Source organism: Rhinolophus sinicus, chromosome 6, assembly GCF_057876585.1.
Source record: "Rhinolophus sinicus isolate RSI-liver-muscle chromosome 6, RSI-T2T, whole genome shotgun sequence".
In the NCBI taxonomy this organism is placed as follows: Eukaryota; Metazoa; Chordata; class Mammalia; order Chiroptera; family Rhinolophidae; genus Rhinolophus; species Rhinolophus sinicus.
In genome coordinates, this window is record NC_142506.1 from 358758 (window position 1) to 380897 (window position 22140).

The 22140-nt window shown below is 63.6% G+C and overlaps 1 protein-coding gene across 3 annotated transcripts; it reads left to right on the forward strand.

Moving 5' to 3' along the window:
- Positions 1–13: 13 nt before the first annotated feature.
- On the forward strand, positions 14–22077 carry BOP1 (BOP1 ribosomal biogenesis factor). 3 transcript variants are annotated; one of them, XM_074316534.2, is made up of 16 exons: positions 19–193; positions 1768–1965; positions 8821–8904; positions 19206–19360; positions 19441–19558; positions 19635–19736; positions 19810–20022; positions 20090–20251; positions 20324–20404; positions 20475–20544; positions 20623–20755; positions 20836–21016; positions 21148–21436; positions 21516–21600; positions 21680–21787; positions 21863–22077. In XM_074316534.2, exons 1-16 carry the CDS (start codon positions 104–106, stop codon positions 22014–22016), a joined length of 2223 nt encoding a protein of 740 aa, XP_074172635.1. In that variant the 5' UTR covers positions 19–103; the 3' UTR covers positions 22017–22077. The 3 variants fall into 3 exon arrangements, with proteins under 3 accessions (XP_074172637.1, XP_074172635.1, XP_074172636.1); XM_074316536.2 differs by lacking the exon at positions 1768–1965 and having other exon boundaries at positions 14–193; XM_074316535.2 differs by lacking the exons at positions 19–193; positions 1768–1965; positions 8821–8904 and adding an exon at positions 16808–17545.
- Positions 22078–22140: the final 63 nt, after the last annotated feature.

A 22140-nucleotide genomic window follows, 5' to 3' on the forward strand; every position in this document is an offset into this window, starting at 1 on the left:
GGGCTGGCCGGCCGCGCCCTCTGACCCCGCGGGCCCCGCCCCCCAGCCCACGCGCCAGGTCGCTGCCGGAAGTGGCGGCGCAGGTCGCAACCCGCGGGGAAGCATGGCGGGCGCGCGGGGCGCGGGGCGCGAGGCGGCGGCGGGATCGCGGTCGGAGAAGCGGCCTCCGGAGCCGGAACCAGAGCCGGAGGAGGTGACAGCGGGCTGCGCGGGACGGTAGAGGGAGTGGGGCGGCGCGATCTGGGGCCGCGCGGCGAGGGTCACACGTGGTGGCTGAGGGCGTGAGGCCGACCCAGCGTGCAGCGGGCCTGGGAATGCGAGGAAGAACGGGCCGCCTGCTCTGTGCTGGAGGTGGCCCTGGGGGCCTACGCAGAAAGCACCCCCTGCGCAAAGGGCGGTCGGAATGGGAGTGGGGCGGCCCTGTGCGTTGGACCAACTGTCTGATTGAGAGAGAGGAAGGGGAGCTGGTACCCTGTGCAGCCGCAGCTCCGCAAACCCTTAGATTTATGCATGCTCCCATGAGAAGGATTTTAGCTTATACTCGCAGTAAACACACACATATTTATACACCGCTTACACGTTAGCTACGTTGTGAAAACCAAAGAGGATTCGAGGATAAGGGCGCGTGAATAGCACGCAGTGCCGGCTGCATCTGACGTAGTTTTAACTGGACCCAGGGCTGCTAATGCTGTCCGGCTGAACCCCCAGCTCCGTTGTTGGGGGTGTCACCAAATCTGTGTTGTAGAAGGCATGTACAGTGCACCGTCTCAGCTGACTCCGCTTACCTGGATTATCCAGCTGCCCTTCGCTTTGTGACATGTCCTCCTGCTGCTCCCAGCTCCAGCAGGCGGCTCTGGGCTGCTTGCACCGCTTGGCTCTGTACTCAGCAGGAGCAGGTCCTGTTGGTGCCAAACCATTGACGCTGTTTTCACTTGCTGCTGTAATTGCGTAGCTAAGTAAATGTTGGAGATAAGCAGCTGAGTGCCTGCGTATCAGAGTCACTCCTGTGAAAACTAAGTCGAGTGCTCCAGAACGACTGTTCTGTGCAGGCTGTCCAATTAGGTGAGACTTGCAAGCGTTTAAAAACAGTAAAACCTAGGACTCTGCACTCCTGTCCTTCCTAAAAGTCTGTGAGTTCTTGTTCCGCTTTTAAAGGCAACGACAGACCCGCTCACTGTGCTTCGTGTCCTGTAGAATTAGGAATGAGGTGTTGTCCACTCAGGAAAAGCTTTGGTCCTACCCAGGAGGGGTAAATGGGTGGTACCTGTTTTTAAGTCAGGCTTGTCTCATTTTTATCACCGTTCACCCAATTGCTACATCCACTGTCGGTCTCAACCTGGTTGAATACAGAGGCTTCTACTTCCGGTGGGAAAAGCCCCTCAGGCGTTCTGGTTCTCTGCTGGCACCAGCCTCCGCCTGGCGCCCTCAAAGCTCTGGGGCTTTGGATGCCAGGGTGGGCTGTGGATGGTAGAGAGCTGGTGTTGGTAATGCGATGGGAACTGGGCTCTAAGAAGGGGACATTGTTCTTGACAGTCCTTCATGTGTGAGATGCTCGGAGTTAAATGTCCCTTCCAAGGGCAGGAGCCCACGCTGATGGCAGAGGTGGACGGTGAGGAAGGCCCGGGTTGGGTGCCTGGTTTTGATGGAGGTGTAGGCTTGTGACCTGAGGGCTGTGGCCTTGGAGGCTGGCCACGCAGAGCTGTGGGTCAGCATGCGACCTGGGGCGCAGCTGTCTGGTCTGGCTGACATTGACACTGTTTCTTGCAGCCCTCTCTCCTTGCCCCTGCTCCCAGCCTTGGGGATAGCAGCGATTCTGGCCTCTCCGACAGTGACAGTGAGGAGAGTGTATTCTCAGGCCTGGAAGATTCTGGAACTGACAGCAGTGAGTACTCTGCTGAGGGAGAGGATGGGGCCAGCAGCAGTGGTGAGGGCCACAGCGTGACAGAGAAGACCACTGGGCAGCAGGTAGGTGAGCCAGGACCTCCTGGGGGTTCTCTCTTCTAGATGAAGGTGGCCAGGAAGGAAAGTGCCCGCCAGGCCTTGGGCTCTTTGGGGGAGCTGCCCCCACACTGCTTTCTCCAAGTTCCGTTAGGAACCCCCAGGCCTTCGTCCCTCTTCCAATGCACTGGGTCCCATTTGGGACTAGGTGGGACACTTGTTTGAAGCTCTGAGCTCTAGGGCACTGGTTTTCAACCACACCATGTGCTCCGTTCACAGGAACTCCAAAAATCCTGATGCCTGGGCCTCCCCTCAAGTGACTCTGATGTCCCCTCTCCATGGGACTGAGCCCACGTTGCTAGACTCAGTCACAGGCTGGGTTTCATGGGGCAAAGCCTGAGGTGGGGATTCATGTGCAAGTGACCGCCTGGGGACACATGAGGGAGCTAGTGAGCAGGAATGTCAACCTCCCCCACCCCTGCCTGACCCCCGGGGTCCTGTTCTGTGATGGGGAAGGGTGCACCCTGCTCTCGTCTGAAGCTAGAGAAATGAGAGACAAGCTTAATTAACCGAAGTAGATTTGTTGCTTAATATGTTCTAGAAACAAGTTTATAACTTTATACTTCCACTGGCTCTGGTGTTCTGGAAGTTAAGACCTTGGCTTGTACAGAAGTCTGTCCCATAATGGGAACCAGGAGGCCATGTGTGTTTGATCTGTTTCCTTAAGAAGAGAAGATGTAAAATCAGACATAAACCCCCGCCCATCTGAGCTTCCATCGCAGTGCTGTGTGCACAGGGGAACATGTGTGTTCACTGTGGAGACCCTGGTGTGTGGGATTACAGGCAGCTATTCGTCCTCCTCTTTTTAACTTTCTAAAGTTACAAGATACACCTTCCTTGACAAGAAAAACAAATCTTACGTCAGCAGTATTCAGTAAAGTGTGGAAGTCTCCATTCATTGCCCTAACCCAAACTGGTGGCCACAGTTAATCATTTAATTATCTGTCCAGGTCTCCCCCCGCTTTAAAAGTTAAGGGTTTACACATTTAAGTATTTAAAGTTTTTCCTTTAAGAAAAGGATTTTTATCCTCTTTATAAACAAAATTTTATTTTTAAAAATCAAATAACTCTTTTTATAATAAAAGTAATTTTTAAAAAAACTTTTATTTATTTTAAGTCTGTTTTTCCAGGACCCATCAGCTCCAAGTCAAGCAGTTGTTTCAATCTAGTTGTGGAGGGTGCAGCTCACAGTGGCCCATGTGGGAATCGAACCAGCAACCTTCTTGTTAAGAGCACCATACTCTAACCAACTGAGCTAACTGGCTGCCCTAAAAATAATTTTTTATTTAAACTCTCTAAACTAGGTAATGTGTGCAGGTGTCCCCAGAGGCTGTCCAGAGGAAGGGGCGCCAGCTCAGGGTGTGCCCACACCATGTCTCCTCTAAGCTGCTTGGCACATGCTTGCCCACCTGGTTTCTCGCTCAGGTTTCTGTGCCGACCCAGCTGGGTGCTCTGCAGTACTTTGTGGCCCAGAAGAGAGCAGTGCCCCACCTTCCCCAGAGGGCTGGGGCCTGAGCCCCTCTGGGGGGGCAGTTCTCTGCCGCAGCCGAACTGTGTCCCCCTTGGAGCCAGGACCTGGCCCTTCCCTTCCTTGCTGTGCTGGGGCCGGCTTCACCTGCAGGGGCTCCCACCAGTGAGGTGGCCCCTCCTGTTCACGCCCAGGCCCTGAAGGCTGACTTGGACGCAGCCCTGCCAGTCTCGTCTCTGGCTGCTTGTGCTCTAGCTCAGGGTATAGTCCGCCCGTCATGGGACTTTCTGTTCCAAAGCTCGGTTTTCATGACGGGCTTCCAGCTTCTCCAGGCCCGGGCAGAACTGCAGAGGTGGCTCCCCCATCTCCCCTTTCCACCTGCTCCTCAAGGCTGTCTGCACCCTCCACCTGGCCGAGCTGCTCATTCCCCTCCCCAGCCCCGCTCACAGCCCTCTTGTGATCGTCTGAGTCCATGCCCATCACGAAGCCACACTGGTGGAAACTGAGCCAGCAGGCCAGTCGCTGCTTCCTGCACATTCTGCGGGCTGCCAGGAGTGACCCCTGAGATAGCCCGGTTATGCACAGCATTGGTGGCCCCTGGTCAGGCCTGTTCCTCTTCCTCTTGTGCTGGAGCCAGCCGAGGGCTGCTTGCTGGCGTGGAACCTTCCTGCCACAGTGGGGGAGGACAGGCCCTCTGGGGTTTCTGCTGGCCCACCTTTACCTGCCAAGCTGGTGGGCTGTCACATGTCACACCATGGAACTTCTGCCCAGACCTTCTTACCACTGGGGGTGGGTCCTCAACGCATGCTCCCCTTCCGTTGAACAGCTTCTTACCACCATGAGCTCCGCGAGCCTGTGCCAGTAGCGACCTACTCACTTCTGTGTGTCTGCCACGTGTCCAGCTCTGACAGAAAGCCCCCAGGGTTCTGTGGCACATGGCCACGGCCACCACGTGGTCCTGCAGATACTCAGTGGTCTTACGTGAGCTACTTTGCAAGCAAAAGAGACCATGGTCTGGGGCCACCAGAGAGCCAGCTGACTTCTGGGATGAGAGCACACAACCCGAGACATTTCTCCGGCTACTGCCCTTCCAGAGTCTGACTCTTAGCAGGCTGCCCATGCCTGCAGGTCTCTGCTGACTCGTGCTGTGTGCTCCCAACGGTGACCGTTGCTGCTTTCTCAACACTCCGTTGGCCAGACCTTCCTACCAAGGCGGGGTAGACGGGTCCCCCTCGAGCACTCGCCTTCACGCGTCTGAAGAGCACTTTGCCGTGCTGTCAGGCTGCAGGCTGCGGTCAGGCCAACGACCGGTCCTGAGGCGTGAGCGAGCAGGGAGAAGGCCTACTGGGTGCGATCCTCAGGGCTGTCCCCCTGGAGCAGATGTCCTGCGACCAGGGACTGAGGTCCCCACAGGCGGGAGCTGGTTGGTTTGCTTCACTGTCTGGTGGTTCTGTAGCTTGTAGGTCATGTTCAGGGACCCCCACTCCATAAATCTATGGAGTCCAAGTGCTTGACATGGTGGCCCAGACAGACCATAGATATCCTACTGAAAGCATTCCATGGGTCAGGGCCTCTCACAGCAGGTGGCCATTGCGTGTTCCTGCGGGCCCCTCGCTGGGCCTCCGCCTTCCTTGTCCACTGGAAGACATGGTTACGAGGTGCAGCTGACAGAGCGCCACCTTCCCCCCAGGTGCCCACTGCCCTCGGCAGCCAGCCGTGTCCCACGTGACACGGCTACATGTGTTTGCCCACTGTGGGGCATGCTCCTCCCGTCACTTCCCTCTCAGGTCTTTGGTGTTTCATAGGCGTCCACCACATTCTTTCTAGGACGTGTGGCTGACATGACCGCCCAGCATCAGATGGTGCTGGGGACGCTCGGGAGCTCCTGGGGCGACTCCCAGGCTCGAGTGCGGCTGTCCTCTCACGCTGCCTTCTGTGTGCACCTCAGGGCCGCCCGCCTGTAGGTGGGCAGTCACGATCTTTCACCATAACAGGTGGTGCTGGTAACAACGTCATTTACCTAGCTGTCACATGTGCAAGCAATTCTTGGGATGAATTCCGAGAATTTCTGGGCCAAAGGGTCAGCGTGTTTTTAATTGTGGAAGGAATTCCCAGATGTCCTTCGGGGAAGGTGGGCCCTTTGCGCCCCCACAGCCACCCTGGGCCTGCTTCCCACGCCCGCCGACACCGTGTATGAGTGACCTTTGTTTCTCCCACTCTGATAAGGGGAAAAGCGGTCCCTTGTTGCAGTGTGATTCTTCCCTTCATTGGGAACGAGGCAACTCTTCCTGCCTTTCTGTGAGAACTGTTTCAGCTGAACCCGTGAGCGTCTGAAATGCGGAGTCCATCCGGTAGAGTCGTAGAGCCCGGCCTCGAGTTTCCTTCCGGTGGGAGGGGCGTGCAGTGGGGTGCGCGTTAGGTGCGGTGTGGATGAGCTCAGGGGAAGCAGTAGTTTTCTCTCGGTCCCTTTTAACTTCCCTTTTCTCTAAAACTCAGCTTCCTGCGCGACCCCGAAGTCCTGTCCTCCTTTTCCCTTGGTTGGAGCTGCTGTGCATCCACCAGTGGCTCCTCCAGGTGGTGTCAGGTTTCTTGTTTTGCTGCACGTGTGGCGGGGATGGGACCCCCCCCTTCCCTTCCCTCCGCTGCAGTGACCTCATCTTCGTCTGCTCCACTGAGCATCAACCCCGTCTCCAGCTCCCGGCCTCCTCAGGGCTCACAGCCCTGTCCTTGGTCCCTGCCCTCCGCCACATTGTTGACCTGTCTGCCAGGCCAGTCACTGGTCTCCTGGCCACTCAGCGGCCTTTGCCCCTCGTGCTCTGGTCAGCGTGTCTGCAAGCCTGCCCGCTGGGGAGCCCTCTTCCTGCTGGACGCTGAGAGGTCTCCCCTGCCTGCCGGGTATTGCTCCTTTACAGGAGCCTTTGGCCACTCTCCCGCCTCCCGCTGCCCCCTGGCTCTCCCCTGACTGCCCACACCCCTGCTGTCTGCGCCCCTAGGCAGTGGCCTGGCTGCTGGTGTGAGGGGAAAATGGACCTTGGAGGAGAACTTCCTTAGGGCCCCCAAGCCCCTCAGGCCCAGGGCTCTCACTGTCCAGGCGCCTCCTTTCCCCAGCCGCTTAGCAGGCCTTTCCTGTCCCACAGGAGACATGCTATGTCCCACGTCACAGCACCTTCTCGCGGTTATATGTGCTCAGTGGGTTTGTGCCTAGAGCCATCTCTTCCCTTTTGTGCTGGTTCAGATCCATTTTTCCTACTTACCGTATGCGGTTTAGATGTTTCTATTTACACGGGGCCTTTTTCTATTTTGTTTTCTTGCTCTCTTGTGGAAATGTTCCCATTTTCACTAGTTCAGTTTGCTTGCTGCATTCATAAAAGACCCAGCAATAATTGAGCCCAACGCCTTGCATTTTCCAGATAACTGAAGCGCCCTGGCCATGCCATCTACGCACGGAGCTCACTGCAGACCCTCTGGCCGTGGCTCCAGCATGTGCGTGGGGGCTGCAGGGGCCCAGCGCTGTGCTGCTCCTCCTGCCGGCTCCTGGGCTTCGCCCACAGCCCCTTGGCAGCCACCGGCTGTGGAGTCCAGTTGTGTGAGGTGCCCTGGCCCGGGGCACTTGCCTGCTGAACCCCACTTCCCTTGGGGCCTTCCTGTGGCCCCTGAGCAGCCCACATGGGCAGGTTCAGGGGACAGTGCCAGGCAAGGTTGAACCCATCTTGGGCCATGTGGATTGGCATCCCTGCCACCTCGTGTCTGCGCCTGAGGAACCGGGGTCTCAGATGCTGCCAGTTGGGAGCTGGGTGGCGTGAGACACAGGAGACGGAGCAGAACGCGTGGACCTTCATGCCTCTGCTGGCGTCCTTTGTTTTATGTTTTACTGGTCTTTTTTAAGTCTGTAAGTTTTTATTTTTGAATCCCCACTGCCCAACTACAACGAAGTGTCTCCAAACTTGGAAGGAGTGGGTCCCCTAGGTCTGCAGCTCCCAGAGCTGGTCTGGGGCGCTGGGGCACGCCGGGCCACTGCCCCCTGGTGGCCACCGCCTGTTCCTCAGCTTCCTGTCTGGAGGGAGAAGTTGGTGCCCTAGGGTGATTGGGCATGGGGGTGTTGGTGTGGTCGCCCCTGCCCTTGCCGAGGACCTGCACTCTGTAACACTGCAGGACAAGGGGACGTGGGGCACACGTGGCGTGGGACTTGGCTCAGCGCCTGGGGAATCACCAGGCAGGCTGGCGCTGTGGACAGTGGTACAGACAGCCCAGCCCAGGGCCTGGGGCAGGTGTGCCCGCTGCTTGCTATCATGGTCGAGGATGGGAGAGAGCTTTGGGCCCTGAGCAGAGACAGGAGCTTGGGGCTCGCCCTCCATGCCCCCCCCCCAACCCGCGCCCCACGCCCACCTGGCCGTGCTGACCCACTTTGAACGGGCAGGGCTCCCACAGCACCGGCAGCGGGGGTGGGGGGAGACATGGAAACCGAATCCTGCCTTGTTCCTGGCCTGGAAAAAAACTTAGTCTCCCACCCTCCTTACACTGAGGGGAAAAACAGGCGAGAGGAAGAGCCGCCTCGGGGGGCCTTTGGCTCCTGCCCGGGCAGGGAGGCAGGGGCAGGGGGCGGACTCTGGCTGGGTGGGCGCTGTGCTCTGAGCACTTTACTGCCCCAGGGGTGGGAGGTGGGCTGTTTTCCCCATCTCCCTGGTTCTGGTCACCCTGCCCCCAACCCGGTGAGGGGTCTGTTTTCCAGGTCAGGGTGTGAATTCTCAGCGACACCCACTCACTGACCTGGTGGGTGGGTCAGCCTGGGGCCATGTCCCAGCATTCTGCCTGTTCCGCACGTCTCAGGGCCGTTGGCCAGCGTGGCTGGTGGGAGTCTCAGCTGCTGCAGGTGCCAGCGAGACCTTGGGACCAGGGTCTTGCCTTAGGAGTGCCCCGCCGTGGCCTCTGTGATGGTGGCTGACGGCGAGTGCCACCCCCCCCCACCAGGTGGACCCCCCAAGCCCTCGCCTTGTCCCCTGACCCCAGGCTGGCTCCCAGCCCTCGGCCGTTGGCTTCTAGCTGACTGCTCCTTTTCCAGTCTGGCACCAGGTGTCAGCCCCTCCCTGGAGTCCTGCCCTGGAGCTGGGACATTGTGATGGGTGTGGCCTTTGACAAAGTATTCTGGGTGGGCTCCCCCCCCCACCCCCCCGCAGTGGCCACTTAGACCTGGGGTGTCCCTGGTCCTGTTCTGAGGGCGCAGGAGCTTCTCAGAGATTAGGGGTGGCAGGGACCTTGGCCTCGAGTCAGCAGGAGGGGGCTGTGGACCCTGGACCTGGGATCTGCCCAAGGTCAAAGGGCACTGGTGTCTTAACTATTCTCCTCTTATCTTGCAGACCACTGGGACCCCTTCCCCAAAGACAGAGGCGGCCAGAGCACAGGGCGACGATGAGTACATGCAGGACAGTTCTGACGAGGAGGTAGGGCTGGGTTCTGCCAGGGCAGAGGGGAGTCGGGCCGCCATGAGGCTTGAGTGGGCGTCCTGGCCCTCGGCCCCACGTTCAGTCTGGAAGAGCAATTTTGGGGTCGGGGACTCGTGACTGCAGGAGTGTGTGTGTCAGCGCCTGGGGAGGGAGAGGTTTGGGTGTGGCACAGCGGCCCTGGGCTGTGGACCCTGGCGTGTCTGTGGGGGCTAGCTGATCCTGGGGTCCCCATGTGCTCCGTGGGGGCTGTGCTCACCTCTGTCCTGTGCCCCAAGGACAGCAGTGCTCTCAGCTTCCTGCAGGCGGCCCTCCTGCTCTACCCCTTCCCTGCCTGGTGTCCTTGAGGTCAGGCGGCCCAGGGCCTCTGAATTTGGTTGCCCCTCAAATTCATGGTCTGAAGGGAAAAGTAGAAAGAGTGTGGTGTCGGGCTCGGGGTTCTCTGTCTGGCCCCAGAGGTCCTGACGGGTGGATGGGGGCTGCTCCCTGTGCCATTGGGAGGGCTGGGAGCTCTGACCGCTGAGGTGGCCGTGGCGCTGGCCCACCTGTCCTGCCCTGTTGTATCCAGGTCACTGGGCAGGTCTGTGGCCCCTGCAGGCGTCCCCCAGGTGTGGCCTGGGGCTGGGGAAGGATAGTCTTGGTGCCGGCCCACAGGGACAGGGTCCTGGGCCTCAGGAGCGCTTCCTGCTGCCTGTCAGGGGCGCCCAGGGCCTGGGGAGGCGCGGCCCCCCTGCTCGGCTTCCACCCCCATCCTCGCGCTCCTGGCAGCGGCTGCAGGAGCCTTGGCCGCCCGCCCGATCCGGTCTCTGTGCGTTCAGAGAACAGAGACAAAACAAAATAAATTGGTTTCCTGGCCGGAGCAGCGGGCGCACTCTGCGCGGGGGGGCTGTGCAGCCTGTCTCCCCCCTCCCAGGGGCTCTGGCTGTCGGCAGCCACATCCTGTCGGCTGCTTTTTTATATTTGGTATTTTGAGAAATCGATGATGATTGTAAATGGAGTGCGGGGCGGGCGGTGGGGGGGTGTGTTGGGCCTGCCCAGGGGCGGTGCTCCCCCGCCGGCCTGTCCCAGAGCCACTGCGGGGGCTGCGGGGGCTGCTTCCTCCTGCGATGACTATCCCATATGTTGGCCTGAGTGACAGGAGGGAGGCGCAGTGCCCGCTGCTGGCCCGAGGGGGCGGCAGAGCTCAGCTTTCAGGAGCCAGAGGTAGAGAGGGTCCCGTCCCCTGGGAAGTGTGCGCTTCAGTTGCCCATGTCTCCCCCCTGAGGCTGTGCTGTGTCTCTGCCATCTGAGCAAAGTGGGGTGGGCTTCGGGGAAGGGGCCTGGGAGGCTGAGGTGGCGATGATCCCATCAGGTGCCGGGGCGGATGGGGTATGGTGTGCTGGCCGAGGTGACCAGAGGGCATGGGGGGCACGGAGCCCTGAGGTCGGCTGGTGGCTGTGAGGGGCCCTGACCCATGAACACCACTCATATCAGGGCCACCCTCTGTCCTGGCAGTGCCCTACGAGGTGGCCCATGGTGCTAGGAACCCCACTCAGGCAGCAGCAGGGGGTCCTGACAGGGCATGTGCTCCTGGGAGAGAGAACCTGGGAGATGAGCCTGGCAGGCGTGTGGTGGGTACAAGTGCCGCCAAGGGCCCTGGATGTGAGGTCTGGGCTGGGCCACTCTGGGGCTCTGGGCTCTGACTGCTGGCCTCTTGCTGGCCTGGTTTTGGGGACCCCCAGCCAGACACTGACTGGGGAGTGCCTGCGGCCTTCCCCGGAGAGCCTGCATCCTGTTTCCATGTGCTTGCCCTGCTCAGTCCTTCCCCCAGACTCATGTCCCACGCTGCACCCCAGGTTCTGGGCTGTGGGGGAGCCTTGCAGAGCTGTGCCTGCCCCGCCCCCACGTGTCCACCTCACCCCTCAACGAGGCACCGCACTTCACAGACGTGATCTCATCCAGCCGCCGGGACCCTGGGGGCGGGGGAGGGCTGAGGAGGGGGCCACGGCCTTGGCGGCAGCGGCCCCTTCTGTCTGTCCCAAGCAGCTGGAGAAACTGAGGCCTGCGGTGGGCGGAGGAGGAGCCCGCCCAGCAGGCTTGGGTCTGTGTGTCCAGGCAGCCGGTCAGGGTGAGGGGTTCAGGGCCACTGTGCGCTCTGGCCATAGGGGCTGGGAGGCCCGGCAACCTCCCCTCCCCCGACCTGGACCACGGGGTCTGGGCGGGGCTTCGAGGTAACTGGGGATCCCGCAGGGACGGCGGGGCCTGTCTGCATCCAGAGTCCCGCGGTCCCCTCTGCTCTCTCGCCAAACGCCGTTAATGGCTTCTCCCAGCTACTGAACCGGCAGCTGCCTCCAGTGCTGGCGGCCTCCCGCTCCTCCCGGGGCGCCCGCCCCCGCCAGCCGGCCGGGCGGCCGGCACTCAGAGCGCCTGCGTCGCTGCTGGCAGCGGGAGCCTGTCGGCTCAGGTTTCCAAGCTGTTTGTGGGGACGCCCGCCCGGCACTGAGCCTGCTCGCCTCTCAGCCTCCCTGGCGGCCTTCCACCCCCACGGCCAGCCTCCGAATGGGGCCACCGGCCTGCTCTGGGTCTGGTCCCTTCCCACTGGTGCCCCCGGCTGGCCCTGTTTGGGAGGGGCACCAGCCTGCACTGCAGACCCATGGCCTCGCAGGTGGCCTGAGGGCTCGGAGCGTGTGATGGCCTTTGCCCGGCTCAAGCTCTGAGCCAGGCCACAGTGCTTGGCTACCCCTCTGCCCTGTGTAGGCCTGGGGCTTCCCAGGAGCCACCGTTTGCGTCTGATTTTCCTTGTTGGGAGAGAAGATTCCCCCTTGGGAGGAGGGAGCAGCGGGGGATGCAGTTGGCCCTTATGAGGTGTCGTGAGCATCCCGGGACCGTGCAGGGTAGGGTCTCTTGGGGCCTGAGGGGCTGTGCAGCAGCTGGCAGGTGCAGGTGGCTTCTTCAGAGCCTCTGCCTGCTGTGCGCCCCTGGGCGCCGGGTTCCATGGCCTCAGGAGCCTGGGCAGGCTGGGGGGTGGGAGGGCTCTGCGTCAGGGGGCTCCTGAGAGGAAGGTTTTGCCCTGGGACTGGAGGTGTGGTACTTGGAGGGCAAGCTCTATAGGGAACGTTGGGTGAGGGGTGCTGGCTGTAGAGCAGGGACTGGGACCATGTCCCGGGCCAGGGCTGTCTCCCTGGGGAAAGGGGCCACAGGGAAGGGTGCTGTGTGGGCCAAACTTGGGACTGAGCTTGAGGGGGTGGCTCGGGACAGGTGTGGAGCTTCCGGGACCAGGCCCAGCTTGAAGCAGCAGCTCTGTCTTTGAATAATGGGACTCAGAACAGGCCATTGCCACTCAGTGAGAGGCCCCGGCCTGCACCCACCCTCAGCACTCCCAGCCTGCAGGAAGCTGAGAGCCAGGGTGCCCCTGGGAACGCCCATTAGGAGAGGGCGTCAGCCCCAGGAGAAGGGCGGGTGGGTGGGGCTTGGGTGTCTGAGGACCTGGGAGCCGGGGAGGCGCCCAGCCTTCTCCCATTCTGTGGGCCCTGTGGGGACAGGCTGGCTCCCCGAAAGTTGTGGAGGTGCTGGGGGGGGGCAAGCAGTGACAGCACAGGGGCCTTGTGCCCACCAGTGTCTGATGGCTCAGGGGTGGGCCTGGCCAGCATGTCTTTTGTGAGGGGCAGACAGATGGTGCTAGGGACATCTGCTGGCCTCAGCAGAGCTGTCTGAGTCTCAGGGAGGAGGTTTGGGAAGCTGCTCTGAGTACCCACCTGGTCCACCCTGCTACGGCCATTGGGCTCTGCTTCTGGCCCGTCCCCTGCTGGGGTCCCCTCAGCTGGCTCTGGCCTGTGGGGCAGGACCTGGCTTTCTCCTCTTTGCTGACAACCAGGATTCGTCCTGCTGGACCCTTCTGTGGGTTCAGCTGCAGCAGGTGAGCCCTGGGCGACCGGCCGCCCCCTCCGGCCGTGCACTCTGACAGAGATTGAACACCGAGAGGAGCAGGGGACGCGGAGACGCAGGAGGGCCAAGTGGCTCGGAGACAGGCGGGAGCTGCGTGCAGGGAGCTGAGCGAACACTGCCGGCATTGTAATCGGAGAGGGGCCAGGGAAGGAGAGCGAGCGAGCGAGGGCGGCTGACCCCACGCTCCCGGGGGACAGGTGGGAGAGGGAACGAGGAGCGAGTGAAGGATTCCAGAGGTGGGCCGGCTTCCTCTCTCGCAGACAGACACGGGAGGAGGTGGCAGCGGGCCAGCGCGTACCTGCAGTTCCAATCTACGGTCCTGACAGCTGCAGCCACTTTGGGGAGGGGGAGGGGCGGCCCAGCGAGAGCGGAACCGTCGCAGCCCCACAGCAGCCCGGGCCGCCTGTGTCCGGTGCCGTCGGGGGTGGGGCCCTGCTGGCTCATCCCACAGGCTGGGCTTTGGGGCAGAGCAGCCCCCAGGAGAGCTGGGCCGGGGGCTGTCTGCCCACAGCCGCCCGCAGGGGCTCCCGGCAGTGCCTGACCTGGAGGGGTCACATGTGCTTCCTGGCAGCCCGCAGGTGCTGAGCAGGGTGGGGGCCCGGCCCGCGGGCGGGCGCGTTGGCCTGCTGATGAATCATGTGGCCGCCAGCACCTCATTCCCCGGCTGGGGACAGGGAGCTGACAGCCCAGGCTAGCGGAGTGTTTCCAGCCCAGCTTGGCCCAGGGGGCGGCTGCTGGCCCAGGCTGCCTGGTGGGGCACACAGACAGCCCAGGGTCTTTGTCCCTTGCCTGGCCTGGCAGCATGGAAGGGAGGCCAGGACTCAGGAAGGATGCGGGGAGCACCTGCCACCCCAGCCCAGCGCTGGGGTAGCCGAGTGGACTTGCGTGGGGCCGCTGAGCCACCCCCAGTCTGGTTTGAATTTCTGGAGCAGTGGAGGGTGACGGAGAGTCCTCCCCGCCCCGACCCTCCCGCTCCTGCTGGCTGGCGGTCCAGGCCCTCTGCCGCTGCTGCTACCGGTGCAGCGCAGGGAGCAGCCGGGCCCATTGCCCAGGCCTGAGGCCGGCCAAGCTGCAGCCGCTGTTGGAGTCACAGGCGAGGCAGCAGAGCGCTTGGCTCGCATGCACCCGACCAGCTGGGCCCTGGGGACCGTCCCAGAGGCTGTCCTCCCACCGACTTGCCACCTCCACTCACATCCTCCCCTCCTGCGCTGGGCTCCAGGCGAGGGTCCTCGATGCCTGCACCCCTCAAGCCTGCCCCGCCTGTCCTCCTCCCTCTCAGGCCTTACTCTGTGCATGCCCCCCACCCCTTCCTGTCTGCCCGCAACTAGCCAGGGCCACTCCGTGACTGAGGTACGTGCCCACACGGCTACCCATCCTCTTGGGTACCTCATCCTCATGAGGGAAGTTTGCACCCCTAGTCCAGGCCCAGGTTGGAAATGTGAGGTCAGTGGGTGAGGGGCAGGTGGGCCATGGAGCCTCCCACCGAACCGCAGGCTGCCCAGTGGAGCAGAGGCCACCTTGGAGACCTTGGGGCACCTGCTTGCCGATACCTTCCCCAGGTCATGTCCTCCCTCACAGTGTCCTGGGGTCCCAGGAGGGCAAGGGGTGCTTTTCTCAGCCCCCATCTGGACCCCTACGGCCCCTGGCTCCCCAGGCAGGCAGGGGTGGGGGCTACTGCAGTGACCGAGCTTGCCCCCTCCTCCCCTCCCTCGGCCAGCTGTAGGCTCCTGCAGGATTAAGGAGAGGAAATTTGGGGTTGGGTTTCTCTGAGTGGGACCTGCCGCTGTGACTTTTTATCCTGTTATATTTCTATCAGATTGGACACAGCCCCCCTCTCGCCCTTAATGGCTCTGGCTTTGAGAATTTCCTCCAAAATTACACCACCACTTCCTGCCTCGAGGTTCCCTGGAGCCCGGCAGTGCAGAGGAGGGGGCAGCTCTCGCCCTGCCCCGTTGGGGTGCCCACGTGGGCCTCAGCACCTGGCTGCTCCCCGGGGGCCCAAGAGGGCGCGTCAGTGGGGGCCTGAGCCTGCAGTGAGGGCTGGGAGGGCCCAGTGCTGGCACCTGGCGCCTTTGGCCATTCCTCACCGGCTGGCCGGCCGGAAGTCAGGCTGCTGGCCGCCTGGGTTGGTGGGGGAGGTGGCCCACACAGGGCTGCCCCCGCCTTTCTTCTCTGCTGTGCCCGCGGAGCTTACGCCGCTCAACTATAATTGTCACCTGCAGGATTTTAATGGTGAGCCAGCTGTGTACAGCTCGGGGAGGGGCCTGAACTAACCTCCTCACAGGCAGATGGGCTTTTGGGGGAGTTGGGTGGGCGCCATGGTAGGTGGCCAGGGCCCTCCCAGTGTGGGCAGTGCCGCAAGGGGCTGAGTGCAGGGCTGGGGCAGGGCAAGCCCAACAGGGGTGTGACCCCAGGGGTGCATGCGGGTGGCTGCCACCTGGCCCCTGCCCTCAGACCCTGCCCCGCAGGCCTGGGAATCCACTCTGCCAGGCAGTGCCCCTTGCTCAGCTCCCCCATCATTCTGCTTCTCGGGGCTCCGCAGGCAGAGGCTAACGTGCTGAGGCCCTGAAGTCCAGCATGGGGGTGCTGCGAGCCATGCCTTCCTCACCGCCTCAGGGCCGCCCGGGTGCCAGGCAGTGCCCAAGCAGGGCAGGACCTCTCCCCCACCCAGGGCTGGCTGTATCCCACCCGTTCCTGCCATGTGGCCCACTCCTGCCCTGCTCTCCCCTTGCTGGGCTCCCCGTTCGGCACCCAGGGCACAGTTTCCTGGAAGGCCCCTCACTGCCCTGGACCTGAGAGGGATAGCGCTGAGGCCTGGAAGGTGGGGGCCTTCCCTGAGAACTGGGGTGCCTCCGGCCCAGGGAGGACAGGACATGAGACAGCCCGAGGGGTGGGAGAGTGGGCTCAGGCTGGATTCTGGACCTAGCCAGAGGACAGTGTGCTTCCACAGTTGGAAGATATTGTTTTGTTTTTAATTATACAAAATTTCATGACTTTATATTATCATATCAAAGACACAAGATGCCAGCGCGTAGTGACCAGAAGAAAACCCAGGTAGGAAGCCAGCAGGAAAGTTCCAGTGGGCCTGGGCAAGTGCTGTGGCCAGCTCAGAGTCCTGCCGCCGCCTGTCTGTCTGTCCATCGGCCCCACTCCTAGCCGGAGGCGAGCAGGCCTGGTGGGCGCCCTCCCGGGAGGCCTGTGCCCGAGTCAGGTCCGTGGGGGCTCTCCGAGGCCGGCCCAGCGGCACGGTCTCTAACTCCGAATGGCTGTCTTTCTGTCACGGTCCTTGCTCTGCAGAGGGGAGGGCAGTGTCAGGGCCTGGGTGGAGACCCAGTGCCAGCCCGCGCCTCTGGGCTTCCCTCCCGCAGGCTCAGGCGGCAGGCACTGGAAGCACCCCCTTTCACGCTCACCCCGCTTCCCCGTGCACTTGGGGAGGAGAGTACACACTGCTGCACAGCCGAAATTGTAAAATTAAATTTCCCAGATGTTCAGGCCCCAGGAGCTCGTGCGTGCTGTCTGGAGAGGAAGTGGGGATTGGGAAAAGCTGCGCCGTATTTTCTCCCTGCTCACCCTGCTTTTCCGGTGCCACCACGCACAGCAGGAGCTGTAAATCACAGCCGGCCAGCGTCCCAGCCCGTGGCCCCGTCTCCCAGCCCCCAAGTCTCCTGCCAGCCTCCTGCCTTCGGGCCCCAGGGCCACACCAGTTCTGAGTGGGCAGCCCCAGGGGCCGAGGCCGGTGCCAGGGGAGGGATGGCAGGTGCCTGATAAGCCTTAGGCAGGGGCTGTGGTTGGGCACACTCTGGGGTGCTTACTGCCTCACTGCCCCCACCCCCCAAGTCCCCATCCTATGGGGGCAGGGGCGTGCCAGAGTCGTTCGAACCAACCTGGTCTGGTCTCCCAGCCTCTTCCAAGTTGGTGTCTGCCCTGCCTGCCTCCCAGACCCAGCTGGTCCCGGATGGCCCTGTGGTCCCCATGGAACCTGTGTCCTGGGGACTCATGGGAGCAGGCCCTATGAAGGCCGGAGCCCGCCTGCTCCAGCCACACCCTCCGTGTGCTCCCTCCCTCGGACCTCGCAGTCTGGTTACAGGTGCTGCTGGGGGGCTCTGTCCTCTGCCCACAGGTGAGGGCTGCAGGGCTGATGCAGAGGTGGGGTACCGTGTCCTCCTTGGTCCCTGCCCCTGGACGCCCCGCCGACACTCACCAGCTTTCTCTGGTTGCTCAGGCAGAAGGTGCAGATCTGCTTGGGCTGGGCGTTCTCACCGTCGCGGGCGGGGGGCGGCGGGGGGCTGCCGGCGCGCGCAGCGTGGAAGAAGGCGGGCCCCGAGTGGCACGGCTGCCCGTCGCCGCAGGCCTCGCCCACCAGCAGCACGTTGCCCAGGTGCGAGATGTAGCTGGAGGCCAGACGCAGCGTCTCGATCTTGGAGAGCTTGCGGTCTGCGGGCTCGGTGGGAATGAGCGTGCGCAGCGCCGTAAAGGCCGTGTTCACGCTGTTGGTGCGGTCCCGCTCGCGTGCGTTCGCCGTGTGCCGCTGCCGCGGCTCCCGGCCCGGCCGCCCCCCGGGGCCCGGGCCGCCCCCCGCCCGCCTGCCCCCGGCCCTTCTCCGGGCGCCCTGGAGGCCGCAGCGCGCCGCGTGCACACGGCATGGTTTCTCGTCGGAGCCCGAGCTCTCGCTGCCGCGGTCCTCGTCCTCCGACAGCGGGCTCACTTCGGGGTACAGGTAGCGGCCTGGCGGCGCGGAGCGCAGCATGGCGAAAGACACAGGCCGGCGGGCGCGCCGTCAGCTCCGCCGCGCGCAGCGCATGCCGCCGGGCGGGCGCCCGGGCCGGGGAGGCGCGGGTCTGGGGCGCCCGCGGTGGCGGCTGCGGCGCCGCGCGCACGTGTGCGTCCCGGGCTGGAGCGGGGCCGCGGGCCGGGCCTTTATAGCGGCAGCGGCCCCTCCCCCGCGCCGGCCCGCCCTCCTCCCCGCCTCCCAGCCCCTGGAGGCCGCTGGAGCAGGGGCCCTGCGTCCCTCTGCCTTCTCGCGCCACGCTGAAGGGGCCTGGAGCATCTTGCTGTCTCTCGGCATGTGAGAGAAGTGGGAGCCCCCTTCTGAGTGGTTCTAGACCTGTGCAGCCCCCTTCTCCTTCAGCAGGGGGCAGGAGGGTCAAAGGGGACCCATGATCCCAGCTTTCTCTGGCATAACCAAGTTAACCCAGCTGCCCTGGCCGGGACGCCTAGCCACACCCTGTCTGTGTCTCCCTCCCATGTACACTTGGACCTTCTGTGCCAGGCGGAGGGAAGGGGGGCACAGAGGAGCCTTGAGGGGCTGGAGTTCAGCCCCAGACCCTGCAGCTACCCCCATTTATGCCTGGGGTCACCTGGTGGCATAGCTTGTCTGCCCTGCACCTGCCCCTCCCAGCATCAGCTGCATCCTCCAGGTCTGGCACAAGCTGTACCCTCTGCCTGGAACCCTACGCCCCATTCCCAGTTCATGCTCGCACCCTTGCTCTAGAGAAACCTCCCACCCCTCTGCCACTGGACTCCCCCCCCCAGGATCTGTCCAATTCAGTGATGGCCACGCTGGGGGGGGCATTGGCGTCCCCTTGCCCCCATGGGGGGGGAGGAGGGGCATTCCTAGCAGTGGGTGGGGCACAGGGGCGTGCCTGCTGGGAGGACCACAGCGAGCTGGTCTTGGGGCGGGCAGGTGCAGGCAGCAGAGCCCCGGGGTCCCGTCCTGCCGCAAGGGGGCCTTGGGCTCCCAGCTGTGCTCTCTCATCTGGGCCCCTCCCCCTGTGGCTACTGTTGCAGGAAGCGGCTGCCTGGGCAGCAGTCTCCATGCTGGGCGGAGGGAGGGTGGTGGCTGGCAGGGGCCTCGGCCAGGAATTTGGCAGCTTTGCCCGTCGGGGATGGGGTGGGGGTGTTGGGAGGGGACCCTGGGGGGGCCTCGAATGCCTGCAGGGCAGAATGCAGTGGCTTCTGCCCCCTTGGAGTGGGTTGGCGGGTCCTCCCTGAGTCCCTGTCTGTGGCTACCCATTTTTGCCTAAGGCCCCCGCCAGGGGGGGGAGCCCGCGGCGATGAGCTCACCCCTGTCTGTGGCTGCCCAGGGCCCTGGCCAAGGAATCTGGGGGAGGCTGTGGGGTTGGCACCACTTCAGTGGAAAATGTGAAGGTGCAGCTCCGGCGCCTCTGAGGGCCGCGGGGGGGTGGGGTGGGGGGCGGGGGACAGCGCCACCGCGCCACGTCACACCTCAGGGCTAGGGCACGTGTCGGGGTGCCTGGGTGCAGCCTCGAGGACAGTCCTTTGGCTCTCACGCTTCCCCCTCATTTGTCCTGGGCGGCTTGAAGGGAGGGGTGGGCACAGTGGGTGTCCAGGGCTGACATGCTGGCCCGCTGCCCCAGGATGTGCGGAACACGGTGGGCAACGTGCCCCTGGAGTGGTACGACGACTTCCCGCACGTGGGCTACGACCTGGATGGCAGGCGCATCTATAAGCCCGTGCGCACCCGGGACGAGCTGGACCAGTTCCTGGACAGAATGGACGACCCTGACTACTGGTGAGCCTGGTGGGGCCTCCTGTGGGGGGGAGGGGCGGGGCCGAGGGCGGGGCCAATGGCTCTGATGGGCGGCCCCCCAGGCGCACAGTGCAGGACCGGATGACTGGACATGACATTCGGCTGACTGATGAGCAGGTGGCCTTGGTGCAGCGGCTGCAGAGGGGCCAGTTTGGGGACGTGAGCTTTGACCCATATGAGGTAGGTGGCACTGGTGGTTCAGGGGCTCCTGGGGACCCCGGGGGCCTTGGCCCACACACACTGCTTGCTCCCCCAGCCAGCTGTGGACTTCTTCAGCGGGGATCTCATGATCCACCCGGTGACCAACCGCCCTGCCGACAAGCGTAGCTTCATCCCGTCCCTGGTAGAGAAGGAAAAGGTGGGTGCCCCTCCTCCAAGTGCCCCCCCTCGCAGCGTGGGCACTGCCCGCCCTGAGCCACCTGTCTGTGCAGGTGTCTCGCATGGTGCACGCCATCAAGATGGGCTGGCTACAGCCTCGCCGGCCCCGGGACCCCACCCCCAGCTTCTATGACCTGTGGGCACAGGAGGACCCCAACGCTGTGCTGGGACGTCACAGGATGCACGTGCCAGCTCCCAAGCTGGCTCTGCCTGGCCACGCTGAGTCCTACAACCCACCCCCTGAGTACCTGCTGAGCGAGGAGGAGGTGGGTGTGGCCCAGGCGGGGGTCTGGGTGCCCGCTGCATGCCCCCCGCTCACCACTGTGTCCACAGCGCCTGGCGTGGGAGCAGCAGGAGCCCGGTGAGCGGAAGCTCAACTTCCTGCCGCACAGATTCCCGAGCCTGCGGGCGGTGCCCGCCTACCACCGCTTCATCCAGGAGCGCTTCGAGCGCTGCCTGGACCTCTACCTGTGCCCACGGCAGCGCAAGATGCGGGTACGTGGGGTAGAAGTGTGGCTGGGTGGAGAATGGGGGGGTGCAGAGTGACCGAATGCTCTCATGTCCCAGGTCAACGTGGACCCTGAAGACCTCATCCCCAAACTGCCTCGGCCACGGGACCTGCAGCCTTTCCCCACGTGCCAGGCCCTGGTAAGCAGGTGGGCGGGATGGGGGGCACCCCCCTTTGGGTGCCCGGCCCCTCATTGTCTCTTCTCTGCAGGTCTACAGGGGCCATGGTGACCTCGTCCGCTGCCTTAGTGTCTCTCCGGGGGGCCAGTGGCTGGTTTCAGGTGGGCCTGAGATGGGGGCAGTCCCAGCGTGGGGGTGGGGGTGGCGCAGGGCAGGCGCTGAGGGTCTGCTGTGTCCAGGCTCAGATGATGGCTCCGTGCGTCTCTGGGAGGTGGCCACTGCCCGCTGCATGAAGACTGTGCCCGTGGGGGGCGTGGTGAAGAGTGTTGCCTGGAGCCCCCACCCCACCATATGCCTGGTGGCTGTGGCCGTGTAAGTGTGATGTGGGGAGAGTGGAGGGTGGGGCAGGGCGGCCATGTCTGCAGGGGGCCACATGCAGCTCTGGCCTGCAGGGAGGACGCAGTGCTGCTGCTGAACCCGGCCCTGGGGGACCGTCTGGCAGTGGGCAGCACAGACCAGCTGCTGGATGCCTTCACCCCACCGGAGGAGCCCGCTGTACAGCCCGCCCGCTGGCTGGAAGCCTCAGAGGAGGAGCGTCAGGCGGGCCTGCGGCTGCGCATCTGCCATGACAAGGTGGGGTGTATGGGGGTGGGGCTGGGGGTGCCTGTGGCTGTGCCTGTGCATCTGTCATAAGGTGGGGGATGTGGGGCGGGGCCTAGGGGCCCGCAGACAAGGCCCCTCTCAGCCAGCCCCACCTCCTGCAGCCTGTGACACAGGTGACCTGGCACGGGCGCGGGGACTACATGGCCGTGGTACTGGCCACCCAGGGCCACAGCCAGGTGCTGATCCACCAGCTGAGCCGGCGCCGCAGCCAGAGCCCCTTCCGCCGCAGCCATGGGCAGGTGCAGTGCGTGGCCTTCCACCCCACCCGGCCCTTCCTGCTCGTGGCCTCCCAGCGCAGCGTGCGCCTGTACCACCTGCTGCGCCAGGAGCTCACCAAGAAGCTGCTTCCCAACTGCAAGTGGGTGTCCAGCCTGGCCGTGCACCCCGCAGGTGAGAGAGGGTGCGGGCGCACCCTGCGGGTGGGGCCAGTGGGCGAGGCCAGTAGATCCCCATCACCACGTGCCCCCAGGTGACAACCTCATCTGCGGCAGCTATGACAGCAAGCTGGTGTGGTTCGACCTGGACCTTTCCACCAAGCCCTACAGAGTGCTGAGGTGAGGCGCAGTGCGTGTGTCTGTCCCATCCTGCTCCCCACCCCTACCCGCGGCCCCAATCAGGTTCCCCCTCCCCCAGGCACCACAAGAAGGCTCTGCGGGCCGTGGCCTTCCACCCCCGCTACCCACTCTTCGCGTCTGGCTCTGACGACGGCAGTGTCATTGTCTGCCACGGGATGGTATACAAGTGAGTGTGGGACACACACCCCTCCCCCCCTCCCCACATTGCGCTGCCCTGGCTGAGCCCTCCCCTGTCCCACAGCGACCTGCTGCAGAACCCGCTGCTGGTGCCCGTGAAGGTGCTGAGGGGACACACGCTGACCCGTGACTTGGGCGTGCTGGACGTGGCCTTCCACCCCACCCAGCCGTGGGTCTTCTCCTCGGGGGCTGACGGCACCATCCGCCTCTTCACCTAGGCCTGGGCCAGCTCTGGGACGGGGTGGGTGCGGGGCCCTCAATAGAGGTGTTTTCTCCTGACTTCTTTTCTCCCTGACTGGTGGTGTGACCTTCCTGAAGTGGGGTTCCTCACAGGCTACCCCC